The 27,500-nt window shown below is 35.4% G+C and overlaps 1 protein-coding gene across 1 annotated transcript in view; it reads right to left on the bottom strand.

Moving 5' to 3' along the window:
* Window positions 1-27,500, bottom strand: part of LOC135199647 (dynein axonemal heavy chain 6-like) — a 159,546-nt gene that overhangs the window by 101,591 nt on the left and 30,455 nt on the right. The window contains exons 18-23 of the mRNA XM_064227804.1: window positions 25,791-25,987; window positions 25,425-25,569; window positions 24,496-24,596; window positions 4,645-4,882; window positions 1,231-1,391; window positions 932-1,100 (exon numbers count right to left, since the gene is read on the bottom strand). Coding sequence (XP_064083874.1) covers window positions 932-1,100; window positions 1,231-1,391; window positions 4,645-4,882; window positions 24,496-24,596; window positions 25,425-25,569; window positions 25,791-25,987 — 1,011 coding nt within the window. The remainder of the gene's footprint in view (window positions 1-931; window positions 1,101-1,230; window positions 1,392-4,644; window positions 4,883-24,495; window positions 24,597-25,424; window positions 25,570-25,790; window positions 25,988-27,500) is intronic.

The raw sequence follows: 27,500 nt of genomic DNA, 5'->3' as shown, positions 1-27,500 counted from the left end.
CTGACATAGATTACATATATATCTATACATATATATATAGACAGTATACATATAAATAGATACTATATAATACATATATATATATGACATATTATATATACATATATATTATATAATATATATTATATACATATATATATATACCATAATATTTATATAATATAGATTATATACATATATATTATAACATATATATGTAACATATATATGTATACCATATATATGTATACATATATATGAAATACATATATATATATTATATATATATAGATATATATATATATATATATCTAGCTCTATATATTTATATATGTGTGTGTGTGTGTGTGTAATACACACATACATATATGTACAGTAGCAAAACTACCTTCTGCTTGGACTAAATTAAGAATTTGCACATAACATTTATCAAATCATTACACTCATATCCCAGAACACCACAGACAACATAGTACAGTAGAACATATGAGCCAGAAAGGTCTATATTACGCAGTATACTCAGACGTTTTGGTCATTGTATTGTCAGTGATTACCCTGTTCTAATGAATGGTATAGCTATTGCTGTTTGGGAAGACTAAACATTTTTTTAAATTCCTATAACGGGAAGTCTGTATGACCTAGCATTGAGCTTGGTAAAAAAAATGTATGTTGAATATTTGCATACCAGAAGTTAGGGAACTTTTAAGTCGTTCGATTCCATAATCTAAATTCTCTATAGCTAATTATCTAACTTTTATTATTCTTGCAATTTGTGATGACTATGAAAATTTAGCACTTCTGAGAAAAAGCCAGTGTTAGCTTATTTGAAATTTTCGTAGTTTTGTTATTTAGAAGAAAAAAAAAGTTAAAAAAATTATATACATATTCATCAGTTTTATCTAACTTAGAGCTGACAAACAGGTTTTAGAAACATTGTAGGATTGAAACTTACCACGAAATCTGGGTCAAGGACAAGCGGCCTCCTGACCGCCGAAAAGGCATAGGCTGCTTGCAGGAAGCAAGACGAGTCTCTGTAGAGTCCTGCATCTTCCCAGGTCTCCCTGATCTCCGGAGTGGATAGCGTTTCAACGAGACTGAAACGAACAGAAAGAAGAGATTCACTGGAGGAAGGTTTTTGCCTCATCGTGCATAGATTCAGATTTAAAGCAGATCCATTACGAAATTGATCTGGAATTGCTGTGCGGGGTTAGTCATTATTAATGAGGACATTCTTAATGATCCCGGACTCACTCGTGTCTCGATGGTGTGACTACGCCGTCTTCAAGGAGAACCTGAATGACAAGGCTTCGAAGGCTTTCTCTGAGGGCAGGCTCGAGGGACCCGAAGTAAGCCACGGCCACTCCACTCACTGTACATTCTCCGTATACTCCCTCCGCCTCTACCATCAGTGTCTGTAAAATAGGATAATATGAAGTACATTTTCATACATTAGAATTTGGTGGTAGAATTGACGGTGCGGGAGTGAGGAGATTTTAATTAGGATTGAAAGTTTGTTTTATCTTTTCGGATATGAACTCGGCAAAAAATATAATCCGGCAGGGAAAAATGTAGATTTGCTTAATCGAAAGTGACCGTTTATCTTTAGAACTTTGAATGAACTGTCAAGTTATATTTCTTTGCGAAAGAATAGAAATAATTGCTTTTTAATTTCTATAAAAATGAAAAAGATTATCTTAAAATCTATTTTGACGTGATTACTAAAACATTTATCATGTATTTCTTTTCAAGCTGCAGTCTGCACGTACTTTTTATGAATGACTGACTGACATATCTTTCGCAGTAAAATTTATTGAAATGATAAATATATTTTTTACAACGTTCATTACTAATCAACGAAGTACATTGCCTGTGTTCCCATAACAATTATGATGAAAGCTGAAAAAATCGACGGAAGTTTGGTATAACCAGAAAAATATTTGTGAAAATATATTACTTTTGCCCGATTTCTTATTTATTTAGGGTCTTCATGATGATTAATTTTCGTATTTTAAGCAAGTGTTTGGCAAACATGAATGTTTTCCTTATATATTGTTAATTTAAAACGACGATTGTCTTTTACCAGTCCAGAAGAAATAAGTAATATAATAGGAGAAAACTTAGCAAATATAAGTAGCAATAAAAATTTAGATGAACACTTCCGCACAAAGAAAAATAATGTGGAACTAATAACAATAAATTTTGAAACACAAGAAAATATATATTATAATAGAAAATGTAATATGGAAGATTTGGAATATGTTCTCTCGAACAGCAATAAATCTGCTCCTGGAGGTGACAATATTTGTTTTGAGATGATCGACCACTTAACACCTTTGGCAAAGTCATACTTATTACAATTTTATAAACATATATGGCTTTGGAATTTATATCCTGATGAATGGCATAAAGCTATAATAATTCGTATCCCCAAACCTGGAAAGGATCCAAGTAATGTAAATAATTACCAACCAATATCTCTTAACAAGTTGCTTATGCAAATTACTTGAAAAGATGGTAAATACTCGACTAACATGGCACATTCGAGAAAATAAAGGCTTATGATACTACATGGAGGTATCCTATATTAAAAACTTTACAAAACAACAACGTCCGTGGACATTTACCTATGTTCATCCAAAGTTTTCTGACAAATTGAAATCTTCAGGTGAGAATTGATGATGCTTTGTCCAGAACATTCCCACTTGAAAATGGTGTTCCACAAGGAAGCGTCCTCAATGGCGCACACTTTTCTTTAGCAATTAATGAAATTAGTAAAAATCTACCCACCAGAATTAAAAGCAACCTTTATATGGATGATTTTGTCATATATTATTCAGCATCTCGTATTAAACATGCAGAGCGCATCATTTACAAATCTATAATAGAAACAGATGAATGGACCTCATCTGTAGGATTTAGATTGTCCATAAATAAGACTCAAGCTGTCATATTTTATAAAAAATAAGATATGGAAGAAAGGTGAAGAAATAGATTTGAAAATTAGAAATCAAAGTATGCAAATTGGCCAAACTGCAAAATTTTTGGGATTAGTATTTGTTACTCACTTGAACTGGAATGCCCACATAACATATGTGAAATCAAAATGTAAAAGAGCATTGAATCTAATTAGAAAATTATCAAACACTACTTGAAGAGCTGATAGACAAACCCTTACATTACTATAAAGCAACAGTGTTGTCTGTCATTGATTACGGAAGCGAAATATACGGCTCAGCTTCAAACACAGTACTGGAAATGTTAGACCCAGTTCATAATGAAGGACTTAGAATATGTACAGGAGCTTTCAAATCATCACCAACCTCTTCTTTACAGGTTGAATGTGGTGAACTACCTCTCTCTCTCCATAGAGAGTTAGTAACGATGAAAAGTGCCATAAGAATTCAGTCATGTGATTCCCCAACCAAAAAATTATTTGAACTGAGGGATGTATTTATCAACAATCATTCACCACCTTTTCCAGTTAGATCAGGAGGATTGTTTGAGTCACTGAATATAGATATCCAACGACCCATTAGTAAAATTACCTCCTCCTTGGAATATGAAAAAAATAAAAATTTGCACAAAATTGAAATATCTATCAAAAAAGTATTCCTATACCCCAGAACATCATAGACAACATACAATAGAGCACATAAACCGAAAAGGTCCACATTATGCGATATATACAGATGGATCCAAAACAGAATACCGAGTGGGATATGCTGCAGTGTCCATGGATAACACATGCCAGTTCTCTCTTCCCAATAATGTCTCAGGATTTACAGTGGGGTTATGTGCAATAACATCGACCATAAAAATAATCTTAGAACACTCCTTTAACTATTTTGTCATTTATAGCGACTCTAGAAGCGCTATGAAGCCATTAAAAGTTATAATCCCAAAAATAATATTGTGCAACAGATTAAGTTTTTACTCCATAAATTACATAAGGGAAATATGGAATTAAGAACCTGAAAGTAGTAAACTAAAACAAATTAAACCTGACTTTACGAAATGGAGTTCCGTATATCAGAGAGAGAGATACACACAAGTAATCCTGACACGTCTACGTATAGGCCACACTCGTCTGACACATGGGCACTTGATGAGCAGCCCACGTGACCCTGCTCCGGAGTGCTCAGAGTGCAAGGTGTTGATAACTGTCAGACATATGTTGTGCGAGTGTCCAAAGTATGACCAGCAGAGACTGTCAATTTTTGGAAGTAAAGCAATAAAAGAAATTTTGTCAGAATCTTTCATATTTTCAGTGGTTCCGATTTTGACGTTTCTAAGGAACTTTGATTTGATTAATAAAATATGAAAATAAGTATATAATAAAGATACAAAAATCTCAGAACCATTAATGAATTTTAGATAAAAATTTTAAAAGGTTCTTGACTTATTATTAATTTAATACCATTTTAGTATGTATGTATGGAAACGTGAGTAAATGTATTTATTGCCTGTTTGTGTTCTAGTATGAAAGCCTCTGTGCCGTATTTTATTTAATTTTAATTGTTTATTATACTGCATGACCTATTTGGTCCCAGTTCCTGGCCTTTGGCCTAGACCTGGCATTTTATCTAATCCTTCGGGCCAGCCCTATGAGAGATGAAAGTCAGCTCAGTGGTCTGGTTAAACTATTTTTATAATAAATAAATTTACCTTAATTTTAGCTGACCACCTGGAGTCCTCATCGGCAAGAACGGTAGTGAGTCTGGTACATCGCTGGAGCCGCGCCGTTGCCCGTTTAATACCACCTTCAAGTTGTTGTCGTCGGCACACACAGGCCTCGTATCTCGCCTGCAGTTCACTGAGTTCTCTCTCGCATTGGCCCAGTTGCTGCTGTAGTTGTCGTTGCTCCAGTTGTAAAGTGTTGAGGTCGCGTTCTGCTTCACCAAGCCTGAAAAGACAGTTGTGAGCCATTTTAGTGCAGTAGTTTGATTTTCCGCATATTTTGAGTTATTTCTTTTTTAAGATTGATCTGGTTCAGATTTGGATGAGCCTGATATTCTAGAGATACATTGAGTAGGGCCAGTAAACAATTTCGTTTAAGGAAAGTAACCACTCCAGAGAATAGGAAGCCTTCAAATAATAGTAAAACAGTCAAGAACAACAGAAGGTAGCATAAAGGATGTAGTAAAAAAGGAACAAATACTTCAGGATCAAATAAATGAATAGCTCTCTCATGGTATACAAATGTCAAGCGCTACCTTTTCCGTTCCATGTTTTCATTTCAAGCTTTTTGCACTATCGTTACCTCTCTCTCTCTCTCTCTCTCTCTCTCTCTCTCTCTCTCTCTCTCTCTCTCTCTCTCTCTCTCTCTCTCTCTCTCTGACGGATAACAAACAGTAAGTGAGAAGTCAAGGAATAAATGATAACATGCCTGATTTCAGGTGTCAAATCATAAGGATACCATAAGTATTGAGATGTTAGATATCATAATTATTACGATGTTAGATAAAGCATCATTTAACTGGAAATCGCTGGTTAATTGGCTTCAAAGTTGTCAGTCATAGATTTGTAAGTTAGCTAGAAGAGGTTCTCTTTGCAGAATTTGAAGAATTGTCCAAATTACAGTACGTCTGTAGCTAAGTGTTGGAGTTGCAGATCTAGTTATACTACACAGTGCCCAGTTTCTGTAGCTCCCCTGTTATTTAAAGACATAACTGCCTGTTGCGTAAATGTTTTAATGCTTGTGCTGGAGTTAATCAAGTGTTCCCTAGTTTGCTGTTTCGTATTTGGAAAGGCATGGTCGTTTGTAATGCATTTCTTTTAATTTCCAGTGTTGTATAGAATTGCACAAATTCTGGTCATGGAGTTTCTAGGATTAGTCGTGACTTTAGTGCTGCTTTTAGTTTTCGGCGAAAAAAACTATTAGGATGGCCATTTTTCTATTTGCTGTCAGATCTTTAAAAGTACTAAGGTTAGAGGGCTGTAAATTGTTGATATGTTTATCCACCTTCCAATATCAAATATCCTAATTGCAGCCCTGTAGCCTTAGTAGTTTTGATTTTATTTTAGGGTAGTTTTAGCTATGATCTTGCGGTTAAGAGTTTCAGGCAACATTATATGGTCTAAAGGATACTGTTTTGTGCCAAAGAATCGTTGGCACATTTTGTACTGGTTACTTGGCTTCTAAGTTGTCAGTTAAGAAAAGGTTCTTTTTATAGAATTGGAAGAATTATCTTGGTTACAGTACGTTTGTTTCTTGATACCCTCGTTGCAGACCTAGTTATGCCACAGCATCCAATTTCTATAACTCCCCTGTTATCTGGAATGCCTGTTGACAAAATGTTTGAATGCTTGTGCTGGAGTTAATCAAATATTCGCTAGATTGCTGTTTGGTATTTGCAAAGGCCTCTGTGTTTGTAATGCATTTCTTTGAATTTTCAGTGTAGTATAGAATTGCACAGATTCTGATAAGTGTGCTTTTATGATTAGTCATGACTTAGTGCTGCTTTTAATTACCTTTAAAAGAAATCTATTGAGAAGGCTATTTGTATGTCCTCTGTCAGATCTTAAACACTACTGATGTTAAAGGGCTGCAATTTGGTTATGTGATCATCAAACATACTAAATAACTGTCTTCGAATCTCAGTAGTTTAATGTTTTTTAGGGTTAAAGTTAGCCATGATTGTGCATCTGGTTTTGCTATAGGGGCCAAAAACACAGGTTACCATCTGGTTGTAGCTGAAAGTGAAATGGGCCGCGGCTGAGTTTTTTAGGCAGCATTATACGCTGTATGAAAAAAGAAATCAATTGCGCCAAAAGAATTTTAGCGCATTTAAATTTTTTTTTTTTTATAAACAGCTGGGTTTTTGTCTCAAGGTTGTCAGTTATATTTCGTTAGTTAGTTAGATGAGGTTCTTTTTGCAGACTTTGCAGAGTTGGCAATGTTACAGTAAGTATTTAGATAAATGTCGTTGTGCCAGATCTAGTTATGCCCCTAACCATCCAGTTTCTATAACCCCTTTTTTTATAAGGTCTTGAATGCCTGTTAAATGTTTGAATGCTTAAGCTGGAGTTAATCAGTTGTTCCCTAGTTTGCTGTTTTGCATTTGCAAAGGCATGGTTATTTGTAATGCATTTCGTTGAATTGCTAGTTTTGTTTATAATTGAACAGATTTAGGTCGTGGAGTTTGTATGATTAGTCTTGACTTTAATTTTGTGGTTGAAAGTTTCATCGGTCGCAGATGAGAGTTTCATACAGCATTATATGCTTTACAGAAAAGGTGATTGCGCCAAAGAAACGTCGGCGCATTTTTTACTCGTTTTTCTGTGGAAATCGCTGGTTAATTTGGTTCAACGTTGTCAGAAATAGATTTGTAAGTTAGCTAGAAGAGGTTCTCTTTGCAGAGTTTGAAGAATTGTCAGAATTACTGTACGTCTGTAGCCAAGTGTTGCAGTGGTAGATCTAGTCATGCTACATAGCGCCCAGTTTCTGTAGCTCCTCTTTTATCTAAAGTCTTGAACGCCTGTTGACAAAATGTTTGAATGCTTGTGCTGGAGTTAATCAAGTGTTCCCTAGTTTGCTGTTTCGTATTTGGAAAGGCATGGTCGTTTGTAATGCATTTCTTTGAATTTCCAGTGTTGTATAGAATTGCACAGATTCTGGTCATGGAGGTTGTAGGAATAGTCGTGAATTTAGTGCTGCTTTTAGTTTTCGGTGAAAGAAAACTATTCAATGGCTATTTGTGTATCTGTAGTGAGATCTTTAAAACTACTAAGGTTAGAGGGCTGCAAATTGTTGATTTGTTCATCCACCCTTTAGTCATCAAATATCCTAATTACAGCCCCTTAGCCTCATTAGTTTTTATTTTATTTTAGGGTAATGTTAGACATTTTCATGCGACTATCTTTGCTGTAGGTGCCAACAACAAAGTCGAGTACCATGCTGTGGCTGAAATTTTCATGAGCTGAGGCTAAGAGTTTCAGGCAGCATTATATGATTTACATGAAACTTGATTGTATGTTTTACTCGTTTTTTTGTGAAAACCCCTGGTTACTTGGCTTCACAATTGTCAGTTATAATTTGCAAGTTAGCTAGAAGAGGTTCTTTTTGTAGAATTGGTAGACTTAATAATGTTATAGTATGTTTGATTCTTAATGTCCTCGTCGCAGATCAAGTTATGCCACAGCATCCAATTTCTATAACTCGCCTATTATCTAAATTCTGGAATGCCATTTGACAAAATGTTTGAATGCTTGTGCTGGAGTTAATCAAATGTTCCATAGTTTGAAGTTTCATAATTGCAAAAGGATTGGTTGTTTAAATGCATTTCTTTGAATTTTTTGTGATTTACATAATTCCGTAGATTCTATTATTTGAGTTTGCATGATTAGTCTTCGCTTTAGTGCTGCTTTTATTTTTCTGCAAAAGAAATATTTGGATGGCTATATGTCTGTCTGTCCACGCTTTTCTGTCCGCCCTGAGATATAAAAACTAAGGAGGCTAGTGGACTATAAATTGTAGTAGACTGCTAGCCTCAATAGTTTTAATTTTTTAAAGAATTAAAATTTGCATTGGATATGGATCTGGCTTTGCTACAGGTGCGAAGAACACGCCAGCACCGGGCCGTGGGTGAAAGTTTCATGGGTGCTACTGTAAATTTCACACAGCTTTTTATGTTTAATTGCGATTGTGTGGAAACCAGTGGATACTTGGCTTCAAAGTTGTCAGTTATATTTTGTAATTTAGGTAGAAGAGGTTCTCTTTACAGAATTTGGAGAATTGGCAGTCTTCAGTACATCTGTAGGTAAATGTCGCAGTGGCAGATATAGTAATTCCACATAGCATCCAGATTCTATAACTCTCGTATTAGCTCAAGTCTTGAATGCCTGTTTACAAAATGTTTGAATGCTTGTGCTGGAGTTAATCAAATGTTCCCTAGATTGCCGTTTGGTATTTGCAAAGGCCTTGGTGTTTGTAATGCATTTCTTTGAAATTTCAGTGTTGTATAGAATTGCACAGATTCTGATCAGGGTGTTTTTATGATTAGTCGTGACTTTAGTGCTGCTTTTAGTTATATTTAAAAGAAATTTATTGACAGAGTCATTTGTTTGTCCTCTGTCAGATCTTAAAAACTACAGATGTTAAGGGGCTGCAATTTTGTTATATGATCATCAAACATACTAAATAGCAGCCCTCTAATCTCAGTAGTTTCAATTTTTTTAGGGTTAAAGTTAGCCATGATTGTGCATCTGGCTCTGTTATAGGTGCCAAAAACATAGACTACCATGTGATTGTAGCTGAAAGTGTAATGCGCAGCAGAGTATTTTAAGGCAGTATTATGCGCTGTATGGAAAAAAAACAATTGCGCCAAAGGAATTTCAGCGCATTTTTTATTCTTTTTTTTTATATAAACAGATGGTTTCTTGTCTCAAGGTTTTCAGTTATATTTCGTTAGTTAGTTAGATGAGGCTCTTTTTATAGACTTTGCAGAGTTGGCAATGTTATAGTAAGTATTTAAATAAATGTCGTTGTGGCAGATCTAGTTATGTCCCTAAGCATCCAGTTTTATAAACCCCTATTATATAAGGTTTTGAATGCCTGTTAAATGTTTGAACGCTTAAGCTGGAGTTAATCAGTTGTTCCCTAGTTCGCTGTTTTGCATTTGCAAAGGCTTGGTTGTTTGTTATGCATTTCGTTGAATTGCTAGTGTTGTTTATAATTGCACAGATTTTGGTCGTGGAGTTTGTATGATTAGTCTTTACTTTAATGTTGCTTTTATTTTTCTGTCAAAAAAAACTATCGAGATAACTTATTTGTCAATCCATCCACACATTTTCCGTCCGACTTCAGATCTTGCAAATTAATGAGAATAGATGGCTGAAAATTCATGATTTCATACTCCACCCTCCAATCATTTAACATAGGAAATTGCAGTCTTCTATCCTCAGTAGTTTATATTTTATTTAAGGTAAAATTGAGTAATGTTCGTGTATCTGGCTTTGCTATAGGTGCCAACAACATATTCTGGTACCGAACCATGGCTGAAAGTTTCATCGGACGCAGCTGAGAGTTTCATACTGCATTATATGCTTTACAGAAAAGAAGATTGCGCCAAAGAAATGTCGGCGCATAATTTACTTTTTTTGTGTGAAAATCGCTGTTAATTGGCTTCAAAGTTGTCAGTCATAGATTTGTAAGTTAGCTAGAAGAGGTTCTCTTTGCAGAATTTGAAGAATTGTCCAAATTACAGTACGTCTGTAGCTAAGTGTTGCAGTGGCAGATCTAGTCATGCTACATAGTGCTCAGTTTCTGTGGCTCCCCTGTTATCTTAAAGTCCCGAACGCCTGTTGACAAAATGTTTGAATGCTTGTGTTGGAGTTAATCAAGTGTCGTCTAGTTTGCTGTTTCGTATTTGGAAAGGCATGGTCGATTTTAATGCATTTCTTTGAATTTCCAGTGTTGTATAGAATTGCACAGATTCTTGTCATGGAGTTTGTAGGATTAGTCGTGAATTTAGTGCTGTTTTTACTTTTCGGTGAAAGAAAACTATTCAATGGCTATTTGTATGTCTGTAGTGAGATTTTTAAAACTACTAAGATTAGGGGCTGGCTGCAAATGGTTGATTTGTTCATCCACCTTCAATCATCAAATATCCTAATTACAGCCCTTTAGCCTTAGTAGTTTTGATTTTATTTTAGGGTAATTTTAGCTATGATCATGCGTCTGTCTTTGCTGTAGGTGCCAATTACAGGTGAGGACAAGGCCGTGGCTGAAATTTTCATGAGCTGTGGCTAAGAGTTTCTGGCAACATTATATGGTCTACACGAAAGAATCTTTGGCACATTTTGTACTAGGTTTTGTGTGAAAACTGCTAGTTACTTGGCTTCTAAGTTGTCAGTTATATTTTGTGAGTTAGCTAGAAAAGGTTCTTTTTGTAGAATTGGGAAAATTAACTCTGTTGCAGAATGTTTGTTTCTGAATGCCTAGTGTCAGATCTAGTTATGCCACACCATCCAAATGCTGGTGCTGGAGTTAATCAAATGTTCCATAGTTTGCAGTTCGATATCAGCAAATGACTGGGTGATTTTAATGCATTTCTTTGAATTTCTTGTGTTATATACAATTCCACAGTTTCCGGTGATTGGGTGATTTTAATGTATTTCTTTGAATATCTTGTGTTGTATACAATTCCACAGTTTCCGGTGATAGAGGTTGTATCATTAGTCTTCACTTTAGTGCTGTTTTTAGTTTTATGTAAAAGAACTATTTAGATAGCTATATGTCTCTGTCCACACTTTTTCTGTCCGCCCTGAGATATTATAAACTAATGAGGCTAGAGGACTGTAAATTGGTGTTTTGAGCATCCAACCTCCAATCTTAAATAATTCCAAATTCTAGACTGCTAGATATGCATCTGGCTTTGCTACATGTGCCAAGAACACTGGCCTTCACTGGGCCGTGGGTGTAAGTTTCATGGGTGTGGCTGTAATTTTCAGGCAACATTATACGGGGTATGGAAAACTCGATTATGACGAAGAAGCTTCGTCATGAATTTTACTTATGTGTGTGTGAAACCCACTGGATACTTGGCTTCCAAGTTGTCAGTAATATTTTGTAAGTTAGGTAAAAGATGTCCTCTTTGTAGAATTTAGAGAATTGGCATTGTTACAGTACAACTGTTGGTAAATTTTGCAGTGGCAAATATAGTCATTCCACATAGCTTCCGGTTTCTATAACTGTCTGTTTAAAAAATGTTTGAATGCTTGTGCTGGAGTTCATCAAATGTTCCCTAGATTACCGTTTGGTATTTGCAAAGGCCTTGGTGTTTGTAACACATTTCTTTGAATTTCCAGTGTTATATAGAATTACACAGACTATAGTCAGGGAGTTTTGATTAGTCGTGATTTTAGGGATGCTTTTATTTATCTTTATAACAAATCAATTGGGAAGGCTATTTGTATGTCCTCTGTCAGATCTTAAAAACTAATGAGGTTAGAGGGCTGCAAGTTTGTGATATGATCATCCACCCTACAGCCATCAAAAATTCTAAATTACAGGCCTCTAGCTTCAGTAGATTATTTTTAAGGTTAAAGTTAGCCGTGATTGTGCTTCTGGCTTTGCTATGGGTGCCAAAAACACAGACCAACATCGGGTTATGTCTGAAAGTTTAATGGCCCTTTACTGAGTGTATTAGGCACCATTGTACGTTGCATGGAAATCTCAATTGCGCCAAAGGAACTTTATAACGCATATTTTTTAGATTGCTCTTGTGTGAGAACAACTGGTTACTTGGCTTAAAGTTGTCAGTTACATTTCGTAAGTTAGTTAGATGAGCTTAATTTTGCAGAATTGGCAATGTTACAGATAGCATTTAGATAAATGACGTTGTGGCAGATCTAGTCATGGCCCATAGTATCCAGTTTTTATACCTTCCCTATTATCTAAAGTCTTGAATGCTTCTTCTGGAGTTAACCAGATGTTCCCTAGTTTGCTGTTTTGCATTTGCAAAGGCATGGTTGTTTGTAATGCATTTCCTTGAATTGCTAGTGTTTTTTATAATGGCAAAGAATTTGGTTGTGGAGTTTGTAAGGTTAGTAATTACTTAAGTGTTGCTTTTATTTTTCTTTAAAAGAAAATGATCGAGATGGCTATTTGTCAATCCTACAAACAATTTCTATCCAGCTTCAGATCTTAAAAACTACTGAGGCTAGAGGACTGAAATTGGTGATATATTCCACCCTCCTATCATGAAACACACGAAATTGCAGTCTTCTAGCCTCAGTAGTTTATATTTTATTTAAGGTAAAATTTAGTCATGTTCTTGCATCTGGCTTTGCTATAGGTGCCAACAACACATGCTGGCACCGGATCATGGCTGAAAGTTTCATCGGACGCAGATGAGAGTTTCATACAGCATTATTTGCTTTACAGAAAAGATAATTCCGCCAAAGAAATGTCGACGCATTTTTTACTTTTTTTTATGTGGAAATCGCTGGTTAATTGGCTTCAAAGTTGTCAGTCATAGATTTATAAGTTATAGAAGAGTTTCTCTTTGCAGAATTTGTAGAATTGTCAAAATTACTGTACGTCTGTAGCTAAGTGTTGCAGTGGCAGATCTAGTCATGCTACATATCGCTCAGCTCCCCTGTTATCTAAAGTCTGTAGCTCCCCTGTTATCTAAAGTCTGTAGCTCCCCTGTTATCTAAACTCTGTAGCTCCCCTGTTATCTAAAGTCTGTAGCTCCCCTGTTATCTAAAGTCTTGAACACATGTTGACAAAATGTTTGAATGCTTGTGCTGGAGTTAATCAAGTGTTCCCTAGTTTGCTGTTTCGTATTTGGAAAGGCATGGTCATTTATAGTCTGTCTGCAGTCAAATAATTAAAACTACTAATGTTAGAGGCTGCAAATTGTTGAATTGTTCATCCACCCTTTAGTCATCAAATATCCTAATTGCAGCCCTTTAGCCTCAGTAGTTTTGATTTTATTTTAGGGTAATGTTAACCATGATCGTGCATCTATCTTTGCTGTAGGTGCATAGAAGAAAGTTGAACACCAGGTTGTGGCTGAAATTTTCATGAGCTGAGGCTAAGAGTTTCAGGCCGCATTATATGGTTTACATGAAATTCAGTTGTATTTTGTACTCATTTTTGTGTGAAAACCAATGGTTACTTGGATTCACAATTGTCAGCTATAATTTGTAAGTTAGCTAGAAGAGGTTCCTTTTGTAGAATTGAGAGAATTATTAATGTTACAGTACTTTTGTTTCTTAATGTCCTCGTGGCAAATCTAGTTATGTCAATAACCTGATGTTTTGACGCCAGGTTTATTAGACAACAATCAATCACTCAACCACAGCATCCAGTTTCTGTAACCCCTATTATCTAAATTCTTTAATGCCTCTTGACAAAATGTTTGAATGCTTGTGCTGGAGTTAATCAAATGTTCCATAGTTTGCAGTTTGATTTTAGCAAAGGCATGGGTGATTGTAAAGCATTTCTTTGAATTTCTTGTGTTGTATACAATTCCACAATTTCTGGTAATGGCGGTTGTATTATTAGTCTTCACTTTAGTGCTGCTTTTAGTTTTTTGTATAAGAAAACTATTTAGATGTATATTTGTCTCTGTCCACGCATTTTCCGTCGGCCCTGAGATCTTGAAAACTAATGATCTAGAGGATTGTAAATTGGTGCTTTGAGCATCCACCCTCCAATCGTAACACATTCTAAATTGTAGACCGCTAGACTTAGTAGTTTTTATTTTATTTAAAAGTAAAATTAGCTAAGGATATTATTGTATGCTGCTTTTTCAGATTTCGCACAACATAATTTAAAAGAATAAAACATAGAATGTGAAAAAAGAGAGAGATTAACTTAGTCCGTTCCAAGCTAGAAATTGTTTCCATAACTTGTCATCGCTCAAGATAAAGGGGAGCTCGAGGTCTCCATTTTGTTTTCATAACATGTCAGTCTTACTCGCTCGAGTCTGTTTCAGATGCGTACTTCTTAGTCGAAAAGGCCTGTGAAGATCCCACCCTGTTCCTATAGCATTGCATCATCTTTTCGTAAGATCGTTCTAGAACCTTCTGTTTAAGCATACGTCATCTTTGGGGAATGACATCATTTAGTGTTGCTTTTTTTGTAAATCATTATTCCTTTCATATTAAAATACTTAAATCACGTAAGAAATAAATGTTATTTGTGATTGTAATTTCTATTTCTCTTTAGATATTGTTTTGAAAGAGAATTTTTATCATATTAGCTGAACTATGTGTCCAAAACGATTTGAGCCCGCCAGTCTCTTGAAGTTCTCCCATACAAAGAAGAGAGAGAGGGATCGCTCATTACAGACATTGAATCCCCGGCGTACTGAGGTCATCTTCCCCTCTCTCTCTCTCTCCCTCTCTCGCTCTCTCTCTCATGCACCATATATGATTTTATATTAACGTAATGTAAAGATTTGAATTTTAGATACCATATTTCTTAGAGATATTTAGTATTATCTAGTGTTTATTGTGGAATCTGAACAAAAAGAAAAGGCACCGTTACACTTGTACAAGTGTGTAACGGTGCCTTTTCTTTTTTTGAAGTATTGTGAATTGTGTGATGAAATTTTGGAGCTAGCTGCAGCAGAAACAATTGGTACCAAGGTAATGTTATTACAAGATTTATTAGTTGCAACTAATAGTTACAGTGGTTTGGGTGGAACTATTTCAATTTTTACACATTGCAAATTTTTGTGTTTTGTGTTTGTTTCATTTGAAGTGATTTTTTGTGCATTTATCCATTTTTCTTATTGAAGTGATTTTTTGTGTATTTATCCATTTTCTTATTGAAGTGTGTTTTTATTTTATATTGTGTGTGATTAGTGCTTTTTACAAATTTGGTATTTTCCATATTTTTGTGATGCTTTTTCATTTGCATTCACAATTTAATTAACTTAATTGTTTTCATTACTTAATCGTTGCACATTTAATTGAATTTAACAATTGTGAATTAATTTTGATCTACTTAGAATTCCTTTCAAGTTTTATTGTTGTGAATTAATTTCCAAATTTTGATTATTGCCCAATCCTTTTGAATTTCGATTAATTAATCAATTTTCTTAAATTTTGTGATAAATTAATTTTGATTTAATTTTACTTAATTAATTCAAGAATTAATTAAACTTTGCTTTGTTTTCAAGTAACGGTAAATTTCCCTGATATTGTGAATTTCACTTATAAATTTTGAGGTTGATAATAAATTTTTATAAGTGTTTAATTTTTCACCAGTATATGAGTATATTTTTGTAGAGGTAGAAACATAGAGTGGTAATTGAGCTGTTTTCCTTCAATTTACTTGAAGTGAGTTAGAACCAGGGAAGTATTTAGAGTTTTGAAATCAGGGAAATACTTAGACTTTAAAAGTTGCTGATGGAGTGATGCCCTTTAATTAATTTAATTACATATAAGATTACCTCACACTTGTTTTGATGAACTTAGTCTGATTTTCTACAATACTGGTAAGTTGTTTAAGGAATCACTGTTGCCTTTAGAGTATTCATTCGTATTTTACCTGTGATGAAGGTTCAGGTGTCTTGCTGTTGTGAGGTAACAATTAATGATTGGTAAGTGTAGTAACCAGATACTTGGTACCTCGTCACAATATGCATCTGGCTTTGCTTCAGGTGCCAAGAAAACTGGCCTTCACTGGGCCAAGGGTGTAAGTTTCATGGGTGCAGCAGCATTATATGGTGTACAGAAGACTTGATTAGGCTGAATAAGCTTCGTCACGAATTTTACTTATGTTTGTGTGAAAACCACTGGATATTTGGCTTTAGTAGTATTTTGTTAGTTAGCTAGAAGAGGTTTTCTTTGTAGAATTTAGAGAATTGTCATTGTTACAGTTCATCTGTAGGTAAATGTCGCATCCAGTTTCTATAACTCCCGTATTATCTCAAGTCTTGAATGCCTGTTTACAAAATGTTTGAATTCTTGTGCTGGAGTTAATCAAATGTTCCCTAGATTGTCGTTTCGTATTTGCAAAGGCCTTGGTGTTTGTAATACATTTCTTTGAATTTCCAGTGTTGTATAGAATTACACAGGTTTTGGTTAGGGATTTTTATGATTAGTCGTGACTTTAGTGGTGCTCTTATTCATCTTTAAAAGAAATCTATTGAAAAGGCTATTTGTCTGTCCTCTGTAAGATCTTAAAAACTAATGAGGTTAGAGGTCTGCAATTTTGTGATATGCACCATCCAATCATCAAACATACTAAATTACAACCCTCTAGACTCAGTAGATTTAATTTTTTGAAGGTTAAAGTTAGCAATGTTTTTGTGTCTGGCTTTACTATAGGGGCCAGAAACACAGACCACCATCGGGTTATGGCGGAAAGTTGAATGGCCCTCGACTGAGTGTATTAGGCAGCCTTATACGCTGTACGGAAAAAAACTCAATTGCGCCAAAGGAACTTTAGTGCATTTTTAAAAAATTGCTTCTGTGTGAGAACAGCTGGTTACTTGGCTCAAAGTTGTTAGTTACATTTCGTAAGGTTTTTAGATGAGCTTAATTTTTCAGAATTTGCAGAATTGGCAATGTTACAGTAAGTGTTTAGATTAACATCTCAGTGGCAGATCTAGTTATGCCCCATAGCATCTAGTTTCTATAACTCCCCTTTTATCTAAAGTCTTGAATGCTAACCTGATGTTTCCCTAGTTTGCTGCTTCGCATTTGCAAAGGCATGGTTGTTTGTAATGCATATCCTTGAATTGCTAGTGTTGTTAATAACTGCACAGATTTTGCTCGTGGAGTTTGTATGATTAGTCTTTACTTTAGTGTTGCTTTTATTTTTCTGTAAAAGAAAGCTATTGAGATGGTTATTTGTCATTCTGTGCGCACATTTTCTGTCTTGCCTCAGATCTTAAAAACCTACCGAGGCCAGAGGGCTGTAAATTGTTGATTTGATATTCCACTCTCCAATCATGAAATACGAAATTGTACTCTTTTAGCGTCAGTATTTTATATTTTATTTAATGTAAAATTTAGTCATGATCGTGTGTCTTGCTTTGATGTAGGTGCCAAGAACATTTTACAGCACCAGACTGTGGTTGAGAGTTTCAGTGGTCGCAGCTGAGAGTTTCATACAGCATTATATGCTGTACAGGAAAGTTGATTGCACCAAAGAAACGTAGCCACGCTTTTTAATCTTTTTTTAACCACTGGTTACTTGGTTTCAAAGTTGTCAGTTATATTTTGTAAGTTAGCTCGTAGAGGTTTTCTTTGGAGAATTTGGAGAATTGGCAAATTACAGTACGTCTCTAGCTAAATGTTGCAGTGGCAGTTCTAGTCATGGCACATAGTATCTTCATAAAATCTTTGAATGCTTGTACTAGAGTTGGTCAATTGTTTCCTAGTTTGCCGGTTTGCCATGCAAAGGCGTGGGTGTTTATGAAGCAGTTTTTTGGATTTCCAGTGTTACATAGAATTCCACAAATTCTGGTCATGGAGTTTGTATTTAGTGCTGCTTCTAGTTTTCGGTAAAAGAAGACCATTGAAATGGCTATTTGTCCCTCCGTCCACACTTTTTATGTCTGGCCTCAGATCTTAAAAACTAATGTGGCTAGAGGGCTGGAAATTGGTGATTTGATCATCCACTCTCCAATCATCAAATAGTCCCACTTGCAGCTTTCTACCCTCATTTGTTTTTATTGTATTTCAGGTTAAAGTAAGCAGTGAAAGTTGGTTCTCCTTTCCTATAGGTGCCAACAACAAACACCAACATCGGTACTTGACTGAAAGTTTCATCGGTCACAGCTGGGAGTTTCATACAGCAATGTATGGTATACATAAAATTCTATTGTTGAAAAGGAAGTTCTGGGCATTTTTTACTTTTTGTGAAATCCACTGTTTACTTGGTTCAAAGTTGCTAGTTATATTTTGTAAGTTAGCTAGAATAAGTTCTCAGCATATTTTGGAGAATTGCCAATGTTACAGATCGTCTGTAGCTATATGTCTCAGTGGCCAATCCAGTTTCTATAAGTCCGCTATTATCTAAAGTCTTGAACGACTGTTGACAAAATGTTTGAATGTTTGTGCTGGAGGTAATCAAGTGTTCCCTAGTTCGTTATGTATTTGCAAAGGCCCGGGTGTTTGTAATGCACTTCATTAAATTTCCAGTGTTATATAGAATTCTGTCATGGAGTTTGTATGGTTAGTCTCAACTTTAGTGCTGCTTTTAGTTTTCTGTAAAAGAAAACTATTGAGATGGCTATTTGTCTGTCTGTCCTTGAAAGTCTTAAAAACTACTGAGGGTAGAGTGCTGCAAACTGGTGATTTGACCATCCACAGTCCAATTATCAAACATTCCAAACTGAAGTAATCTAGCCTTAGTAGTTTTTATTTGCATTTAAGAGTGAAGTTAGCCATGATCATGCAACTGTCTTTGCTGTAGGTGCCAACAACAAAGGGCAGCACCGGGCCATAGATGAAAGTTATATTGGCCGCCGCCGAGAGTTTCCTACAGCATGATACGCTCTACAGAAAAGTCGATTGCTTCAATGAATATTCTGCGCATGTTTTATTTGCTTTTGTTTGTGAACTGCTGGTTACATGGTTTAAAAGTGGCTGTCTATATTATGTAAGTTAGCTAGTAAACATTTTCTTTGCTGAATTTAGAGAATTGGTAAAGTTACAGTACGTCTCTAGCTATGTGTTATGGCAGATCTAGTCTTGCCATATAGTATCCATTTTCTATAACTCCCCTATTATCTAAATTCTTGAAATTCTTTTCATAAAATCTTTGAATACTCGTGCTAGAGTTAATCATTTGCTCCCTAGTTTGCCGTTTCGCTTTAACAAATGCTTTGAATTTCCATTGTTGTATAGAATTTCTCAGATTCTGGATATGAAGTTTGTAGCATGATTATAGTCTCGACTTTATTGCTAATTTTTTTTTTTTTGTAAAAGGAAACTATTGAGATGGCTATTGTCTGTAAGTCTAAACTTTTTTGTCTGTCTTCAGATCTTAAAAACTACTGAGGCTAGAGGGCTGCAAATTGGTGATTTGATCATCCACCCTTCAATTATCAGATATCCTAATTGCAGCCCTCTAGCCTCATTAGTTTTGATTATATTTAAGGGTAATGTTAATAATGATCGTGCATCTGTCTTTGCTGTAGATGCTAAAACCACAAATGAGCAGCGTGCCTTGGCTGAAAGTTTCATGGGCTGCAGCTAGGAGTTAAACGCAGCAGTATATGAAGTACAGAAACTCGATTGCGGCAAAGAAACTGGCACATTTTTTACTTGTTCTTGTGTGAAAACCACTGGTTACTTGCCTTCAAAGTTGTCAGTTATATTTTGTTAGTTAGCTAGTAAAGGTTCTTTTTGCAGTATTTGGAGAATTAGCAAATGTTCCCTAGTTTGCTGTTTTGCAAAGGACTGGATGTTTGTGTTGCGTTTCTTTGAATTTCCTATGTCGTATGTCGTATAGATTTCCGTAGATTCTGGTCATGGACTTTATATAATTAGTCTTGACTTTAGTGTTGTTTGTAGTTTTCTTTTAAAGAGAACTACTGAGTTGGGTATTTGTCTGTCCCCCCAAACTTTTCCTGTCTGTCCTCAGATCTTAAAAACTGCATAATCAGAATGTGTCAAGTTTGTGAGACGGTTGTATTCCAGATCTAATAAACTACATCTGAATTTGACTGGTTTATAAAAGTGGCTAGAGGGGTGCAAATCTGGGATTTAAATCATCCACCCTGAAATTATCGTAACTAACAGAATGGAGCCCTCTACCACCAATAGCTTTTATTTTTTTTAAATCTTAGAGTCAGCCATGATTGTGCCTCTGGCTTTGCTAACAGTACAGGCCACCAGTGGGCCATAGCTAAAATTTAATGGTCTGCTGCTGAGAGTTACATGCAGTATTATATGCTGTACAGAAAACTCGATTGTGCCAAAGAATCTTCGGTACATTTTTTACTTGTTTTTGTGTAAAAACCGCTGGTTACTTGGCTTCGAAAGTTGTCAGATATATTTTGTAAGTTAGCTAGTAGAGATTCTTTTTGGAGAATTGGAAATGTTACTGTATGTTTGTAGCTAAAGGCTCCAGTGGCAGATATAGTTAGTTATAGGATAATGTTTCTATAACTCCCATATTATCTAAAGCCTTCAGTTCCTGATGACCTAATGGTACAATGCGTGTTCTATAGGTAATCAAATGTGCCATTGCTTGTTTCACAATTGCAAAGGCTTGGGTGTTTAGAATGCATTTCTTTGAATTTCCAGTGTTGTATGGAATTGTACAGATTCTGGTCATGCAGTTTGTATGATTAGTGGTGGGTTTAGTGCTGCTCTTAGTTTTCAGTAAAAGAAAACTGTTAAGATGGCTATTGGTCAGTCAGCTGTCAGATCTCAAAAAATTACTGAGGGTAGAGGGCTGCAAGTGATGTGATCATCTACCCTAAAATCATCAAACACTACATTGCAGCCCTCTAGGCTCATTAGTTTTAATTTTTTAAAGACTATAGTTATCCATGATAGTGCATCTGGCATTGCTAAAGGTGACAAAAAAAATCAGGTCACCAGCGGGCTTTGGCCGAAAGTTTATGAATAGGTCGCGGCTTAGAGTTTAAGGTAGCATTATACACTGTATAGAATATAAAACTCAATTGCGCTGAATGAACTTCGGTGCATTTTTTACTTTTTGTGTGAAAACCACTAGTTACTTGGCTTCAAAGTTGTCAATTATATTTTGTAAGTTAGCTAGAAGAGGGTATTTTGCCGAATTTGGAGAAATGGCAATGTTACAGTAAGTCTGTAGCTAAGTGTGTATGGCAGATCTGGTCATGCCATATTGCATCCAGTTTCTATAACTCCCCTTTTATCTAAAGTCATGAACGCCTGCAAAAGCCTAGGTGTTTGTAATGCAGTTCTTTAGTTGCTAGTGGTGTTTAGAATTGTACAGAACTGGTTATGGAGTTTGTATGATTATTCTTGACTTTAGTACTTCTTTTAATTTTCTATAAAAGAAAGGTGTGTATTGAGATGGCTGTTTCTCAGTCCTTCTGCACATTTTCTGTCTGATCTTACAAAATACTTGGGTTAGAAGGATGCAAATTGGTGATTTGATAATCCACCTCCAATCATTAATCATACCAAATTGCAGTCGTGTAGCCTTAGTAGTTTTTATTCTATTTAAGGTAAAATTTTTATTCTATTTAAGGTAAAATTTTGCCATGATCGTTCCTCTGGCTTTTCTACAGTTGCCAACAACCCACGGCAGCACCAGGCCTTGAGTGAAAATATAATGTGTCGCAGGTGGAAGAGGTTCTCTTTGCATAATTTGGAGAATTAGGAAAGTTACAGTATATCTGTAGCTAAATGTTGCAATGTCAGATCTAATCATGGCACATAGTAATATCCAGATTCTACAACTCCCCTATTATCTAAAGTCTTGAAATCCGTTCTATAAAATCTTTGAATGCTTGTACTAGAGTTAATTGATTGTTCCTTAGTTTTCCTTTTCGCAGATTCTTGTTATGAGGGTTTGTAGTATGATTAGTCTTGACTTTAGTGCTGCCTTTAGTTCTCTGTGTCTGTAAGAGAAAACCATTGAGATGCTATTTGTCTGTCTGTCCACACTTTTTTTTTATCTGCCCTCAGATCTTAGAAACTACTGAGGCTAGAGGGCTGCAATTGGTGATTTGATCATTCTCCATTCAATCATCAAATATCCTAATTGCAGCCCTTTAGCCTCAGTAGTTTTTATTTCATTTTATGATAATATTAGCCATGATCGTGAGTCTGTCTTTGATGTAGGTGCCATATACACAGGCCGTCATCGGGCCGTGGCTGAAATTTTCATGAGCTGCGGCCTAGTTTCAGGCAGCATTATATGCTGTACAGAAAACTCGATCGTGCCAAAGCAATTTTTTCTCGTTTTTGTGTGAAAACCACGCGTAAGTCATCTAGAAAAGGTTCTTTTTGTAGAATTGGGAGAATTAACAGTGTTACAGTACGTTTGTTTCTAAATGTTCCAGTGGCAGATCTAGTTATGCCACAGCATCCAAATTTTATAACTCCCCTGTTATCTAAAGTCTTGAATGCCTGTTGACCAAATGTTTGAATGCTTCTGCTGGAGTTAATCAGATGTGACTTAGTTTTCTGTTTCGCAATGGCAAAGGCAAGGATGTCTGTAATGCGCTTTGTTGAATTGCTAGTGTTTAGAATTGCACAGGTTTTGGTCATGGAGTTTGTATGATTATTTTTTACTCTAGTGCTGCTTTTATATTTCTTTTAAAGAAAACTATTGAGTCCTTCCATACATTTTCTGTCCTGCTTCAGATCTTCAAAACTACTTAGGCTAGAGGGCTGCAAATTGGTGATTTGATAATCCACCCTCCAATCATGAAGCTTTCAAAATTGCAGCCCTCTAGCCTCAGTAGTTTTGATTAGTTTTCTGTAAAGAAAGCTATTGTGCTGGGTTTGTCTGTCTATCCGCAGATTTCTGGCCGCCCTCTGATCTTAAAAAATTAAAACTTATTCTAGACGTCTGCAAATTTGTGTGTTGATCATCCACCATCTAAACATCAAACATACTAAATTACGGCCCTCAGACCTGAGTAGTTTTTATTTTATTTTAGGTTAAAGTTTGCTATAATCTTGCTTCTGGCAATGATATAGGGCAGGCCACCACAGTGCCGTGGTTGAAGTTTCGTAGGCCGTGTCTTATACAGAATTATAGTGAGACCACTAAATGGTAGTTCTATTTTCAGTGGCCTTGAGTTTTCGCTTCAGCGTCTGTACAGAAAACCCTATTGAGCTTAAAAAGCTTCGGCGCATTTTTTACTTGTTTTATTTAAGGTTAAAGTCATCCATGGATCTGAGGCTGAGAGTTTCAGGTAACAATTTACGCTGTACAGAAAACTTGATTGCTCTGAACAAAGTTCAGCGTGCTTTCTTAAAAAATTATTATGTATCTACCGCTGGATACTTGGCTTGAAAGTTGTCAGTTATATTTTGTATGTTAGCTAGAATAGGTTCTTTTTGCAGAATTTGGAGAATTGCCAGTGTTACAATATGCCTGTAGGTGAATGTTGCAGTGGCAGATCTAGTCATTCCACATACTAGCTTCCAGTTCCTGTAACCCCCCTATTATCTAGTCTTAAATGGCTGTTGACAAAAGTTTTCAATGCTTATGTTGGATGTTATCATATGTTCTCTAGCTTGCCATTTCGCAGGAACTTGTATCTAGTATAAGGTTTATTTGACCAAACGCTGAACGTATATGTTATTAGCCACTCCTCTTCTCCCATCACATCTATTAATTTGCTCTTCTGCCTGCTCCGTACATATACATTTAACAGGCACTTTTCCTTAATTTTATGCTTTTCCAACTTTTTTATGCATAATCTTCGTCACGATTTAAACATTCAAACTACATAGTTTAAACCTTTTTCAGAACAGATTTCAACAGACCTTTGTCCTTTTTGCCTTTGCAGTTAAGTTAGCTATCATAGCAGCCCTTCATATTTTCTAAACTCAAAGACAAATTCGGACTATTCGAAGATAATTGCTTTTTTCCCATTTTCTTTTCCCTTTTCAGTCAAGGCATTTATGCTATGCTAAGTATACTCCATAAAATTCTCACGCTAATGCAATTGCTCTCAGTTATCTGTCCCTAGAGTTGTCTGTCGCTCCAACCTTTATCACTCTATCTTTCAGCTACCCTTAATACAATCATTCTTTGCCCTTCCTATTCCTGCGCCCCCTGCTTTTTCACCTCTATCACATTGATTGCCACAACATAGAACAGTCCTTTAAGCAAATGGTATCGGCAGTAACTAATTACATTTTCTTTGTAATATTCGGTTAGTTTTTGTATTTGGTGCAGTTTTTAAGCTTCAGTTCTCAGGCCTTAGCAATAGTTATAATTCATTAGGAGTGAAACAAGGTTCTCAAGCTTTGTCAGATTGAGTAGGTCAAACTCACATTAGTGTTTAAAATATAAACTAATAAAGAATGAAGATTCAGTGGTAACTGAACTGACTAGACTGTGTCTGACTGGAAGTAACTTACTTGATTTTCTTAGGTTCAATATTTCGTAGAACTTGAGCATAATGGTCCAGAGCCTTCAGCCAAGCACACAGTGGTTTACAGGGCTTTGACACTTTTGCCACCTGTTAAAGGATAATAGATCATTTTGATATTAAAAGGTTATTAATTAAGATTAATAACTAAGAAACCATCATGCAATAACACTTCATAGCAACAATAATGTTAAAGTTGGTTACAGGGTTATATTAATTGTGATGTTTGAGTCGAGTTAAAGAAAGAGGAACATTTTCAAGGTTCATAATGTTTCATCTTCCTCTATTTTGGAAATCATTTATTCTTATACTATGGCTACAATTATAAATTTGATTTAGGTTACCGCTACATAGAAACAAACTATTTTTCTAAGCTTGTGTCTGGCTTTCTCTGTATTTCACATTGTTTTGTTCCCTAATTATAGCCATGTTTGGAAAAGCAGAAAGCTAGAACCCATGGGCCTTAATAGGGAAAGGAGCCTAGTACTGAGAAGTACAGAAAATATAAATAAAAAAACAAAAATAAAATTGAAACAAGACACACAAGAAACCATGAAGCGACTCGTATCAGCATGCCCAACAAAATAACATTTGCACCAAATATGAACTTATGAAATTCCAGTGATTCAACTACGTGATAAGGATGGCCAAATGGTCACGATGGCCACATCACAGAATGGTCACAACAGGAATAAAACCACCAAAATAACTTTTTATCATTAAACTTCTCATGAGAATAGAGGAGACTGTTAGAATGTCATTTTACTGTTCTTTGTAGTGTCTCTTTGTTGGTAGTCAGTGAAAAGATGCACAGTATGTCAGATTCATCTGTATGGATTAACAACAGCTGTGATTAACCTGTGTTAAAATTCCAACAAAGCAAATGCTAGGATTTAACAGTTTTATGGAATGACCTACCTCATCAGGTACAAATTTGGAGCTCGATGTGTATTTCTGTATCTTCCGAAGAGTAGCATCAGAGATGTTGTCTTTATCAACTTCAAGTAGCCTTTTGGTCATTGCCGGGTCACCCAGTAACGTTTTCATGGCTGTCCAGTCTAACCTAACATTCAAAATGTAGTTCATTGTGAGAATGGATTGAATTCAATCTTTTTTTTTCACTGTGGAAAAATGTTTGATAAAAGTAAATTGCATTTGAAAATTTTCATTACACTTGGCAGCCTGTCACAAAGAGTTACACAGCGTGGTATTACAACGTAATAATTTTCTAAGGATAGGAGAATACCATTTAAAGAAAACCAACCAATAATACTGAGCACTTACTTAACATTCAGGAGGAGGCAAATGGGTTCCATAACAGCAAGGACGAGATCTGGCGGCTTATTCAAGACCCTCACCTCTACGAGATCCTTTTTGTCTAGAGCTTTGATTCCCTTTTCTCCTGCTTCAAGTCCAGGCAGAGCCTCTCCTACCTCTTGCATGATGTCGTCGTTCATCGTGTTGACGGCTTCACATCTTTCCTAATAGAGAATTCGTTAGTATTTTCATGCCTCTTATTTAATAGAATTATTTTTTTATTAATAAACATTGGTTGCACTGTTGTAAGAAGAATAATTGATATATATATATATATAATATATATATATATATATATATATATATATATATATATATATATATATATATATATATATATATATATATATATATATATATCACAGCCATGTAGTGTTGTTGCTATTCACTGTTATTCTATTTTTATTCTGATCCCCATCCTTTAATCTCTAATGATTATTATTATATTCATATGAATTTTTACAGAAAGGCAATTGCAAAGGTAAATTTTTCGTCATTATCATGTCCAAGTCAAAGGGCCTCTGTTGAATGACACAACTCATGTCCATTCTCTGTTGTCATTTCCATAAAACTCCACTCATCTCCAGCTTACAGTCTCAACACCTCTGGTGTCCAACGAGACCCCAGCTAACACTTCCAGGTACTATTCTCCCAGGGTGGTATGGACCTGTCCCAGCGATCCCCATATCATCATCGTTATCTAATCTATATGATTTCCAGTAAGATATCACTTCTCACTCTGACTCTCTTCAGCATGCTGTCTGACTCTTGGTCAAAGCTATCTTCTTATACCAATATAATGTTTTAGAGTTAGTTTTAAAGTGAAACTGTCATTCACATCTGTAGTATATCAATACAGATTATCCTAAAATAATGTGTCATCCTACTTTGGCATGCAGGTTCATCCTGATTTGATTTTAAAATCATATTTAGCCTGCCTATTGTTTAATTTGTTTTTTCTTAGTCTTCCATCAATCTCTTTTCACTCAATCTGGCATTATTTAGTTCTTTGGTGCATACTTTGTCCTTATTTCTGCTTTAAATCAGATTTGTCATTCTAGATATATGATACATTCAGGTAAGCAACCTTCGTAAGTGAACGGTTGCGTTGACTAAATTAGCAACTTATGTCTACTGTAAGGCCCCGTTCACACGAGGCGGAACCCGCGCATATTCAAAACGTGGTGACCGCACTTACTATGACGGTTATCCGCCCGGTTCATTCAGTATCAGTATGGAAGTGGGGGAAATGACATGCTTACGTTATGTTCAAAAGACCGTATCCAAAACAAAGAATATGATCCCAGGTTCTTCATTTATTTCAGAATGACCATAAAATAATTTGATGATTTACTTTCACTGAATAAGGATGATAGTTCAGCAAATTACATAATGCAGAATGTATTCATTTATATGTAATCATAAGTACACACACCCACACTCACATATAATGTATGTGTGTGTGTGTATATATATATATATATATATATATATATATAAGATAGGTGTGTGTATGTAGTACATATATATGTATATATAAATATATATACGTATACATATTATATACAATATATACATTATATGTTTGTGTGGATGTGTGTACTCATGATTACATATAAATGAATACACTGTATTATGTTATTTGATGAACTATCGTCGTTATTCAGTGTACGTAAA

Source organism: Macrobrachium nipponense, chromosome 26 (genome assembly GCF_015104395.2).
Source record: "Macrobrachium nipponense isolate FS-2020 chromosome 26, ASM1510439v2, whole genome shotgun sequence".
NCBI classification, from domain to species: Eukaryota; Metazoa; Arthropoda; class Malacostraca; order Decapoda; family Palaemonidae; genus Macrobrachium; species Macrobrachium nipponense.
The sequence above is the reverse complement of the archived record's forward strand: the minus strand, read 5'-3'. Positions and strand labels throughout refer to the sequence as shown.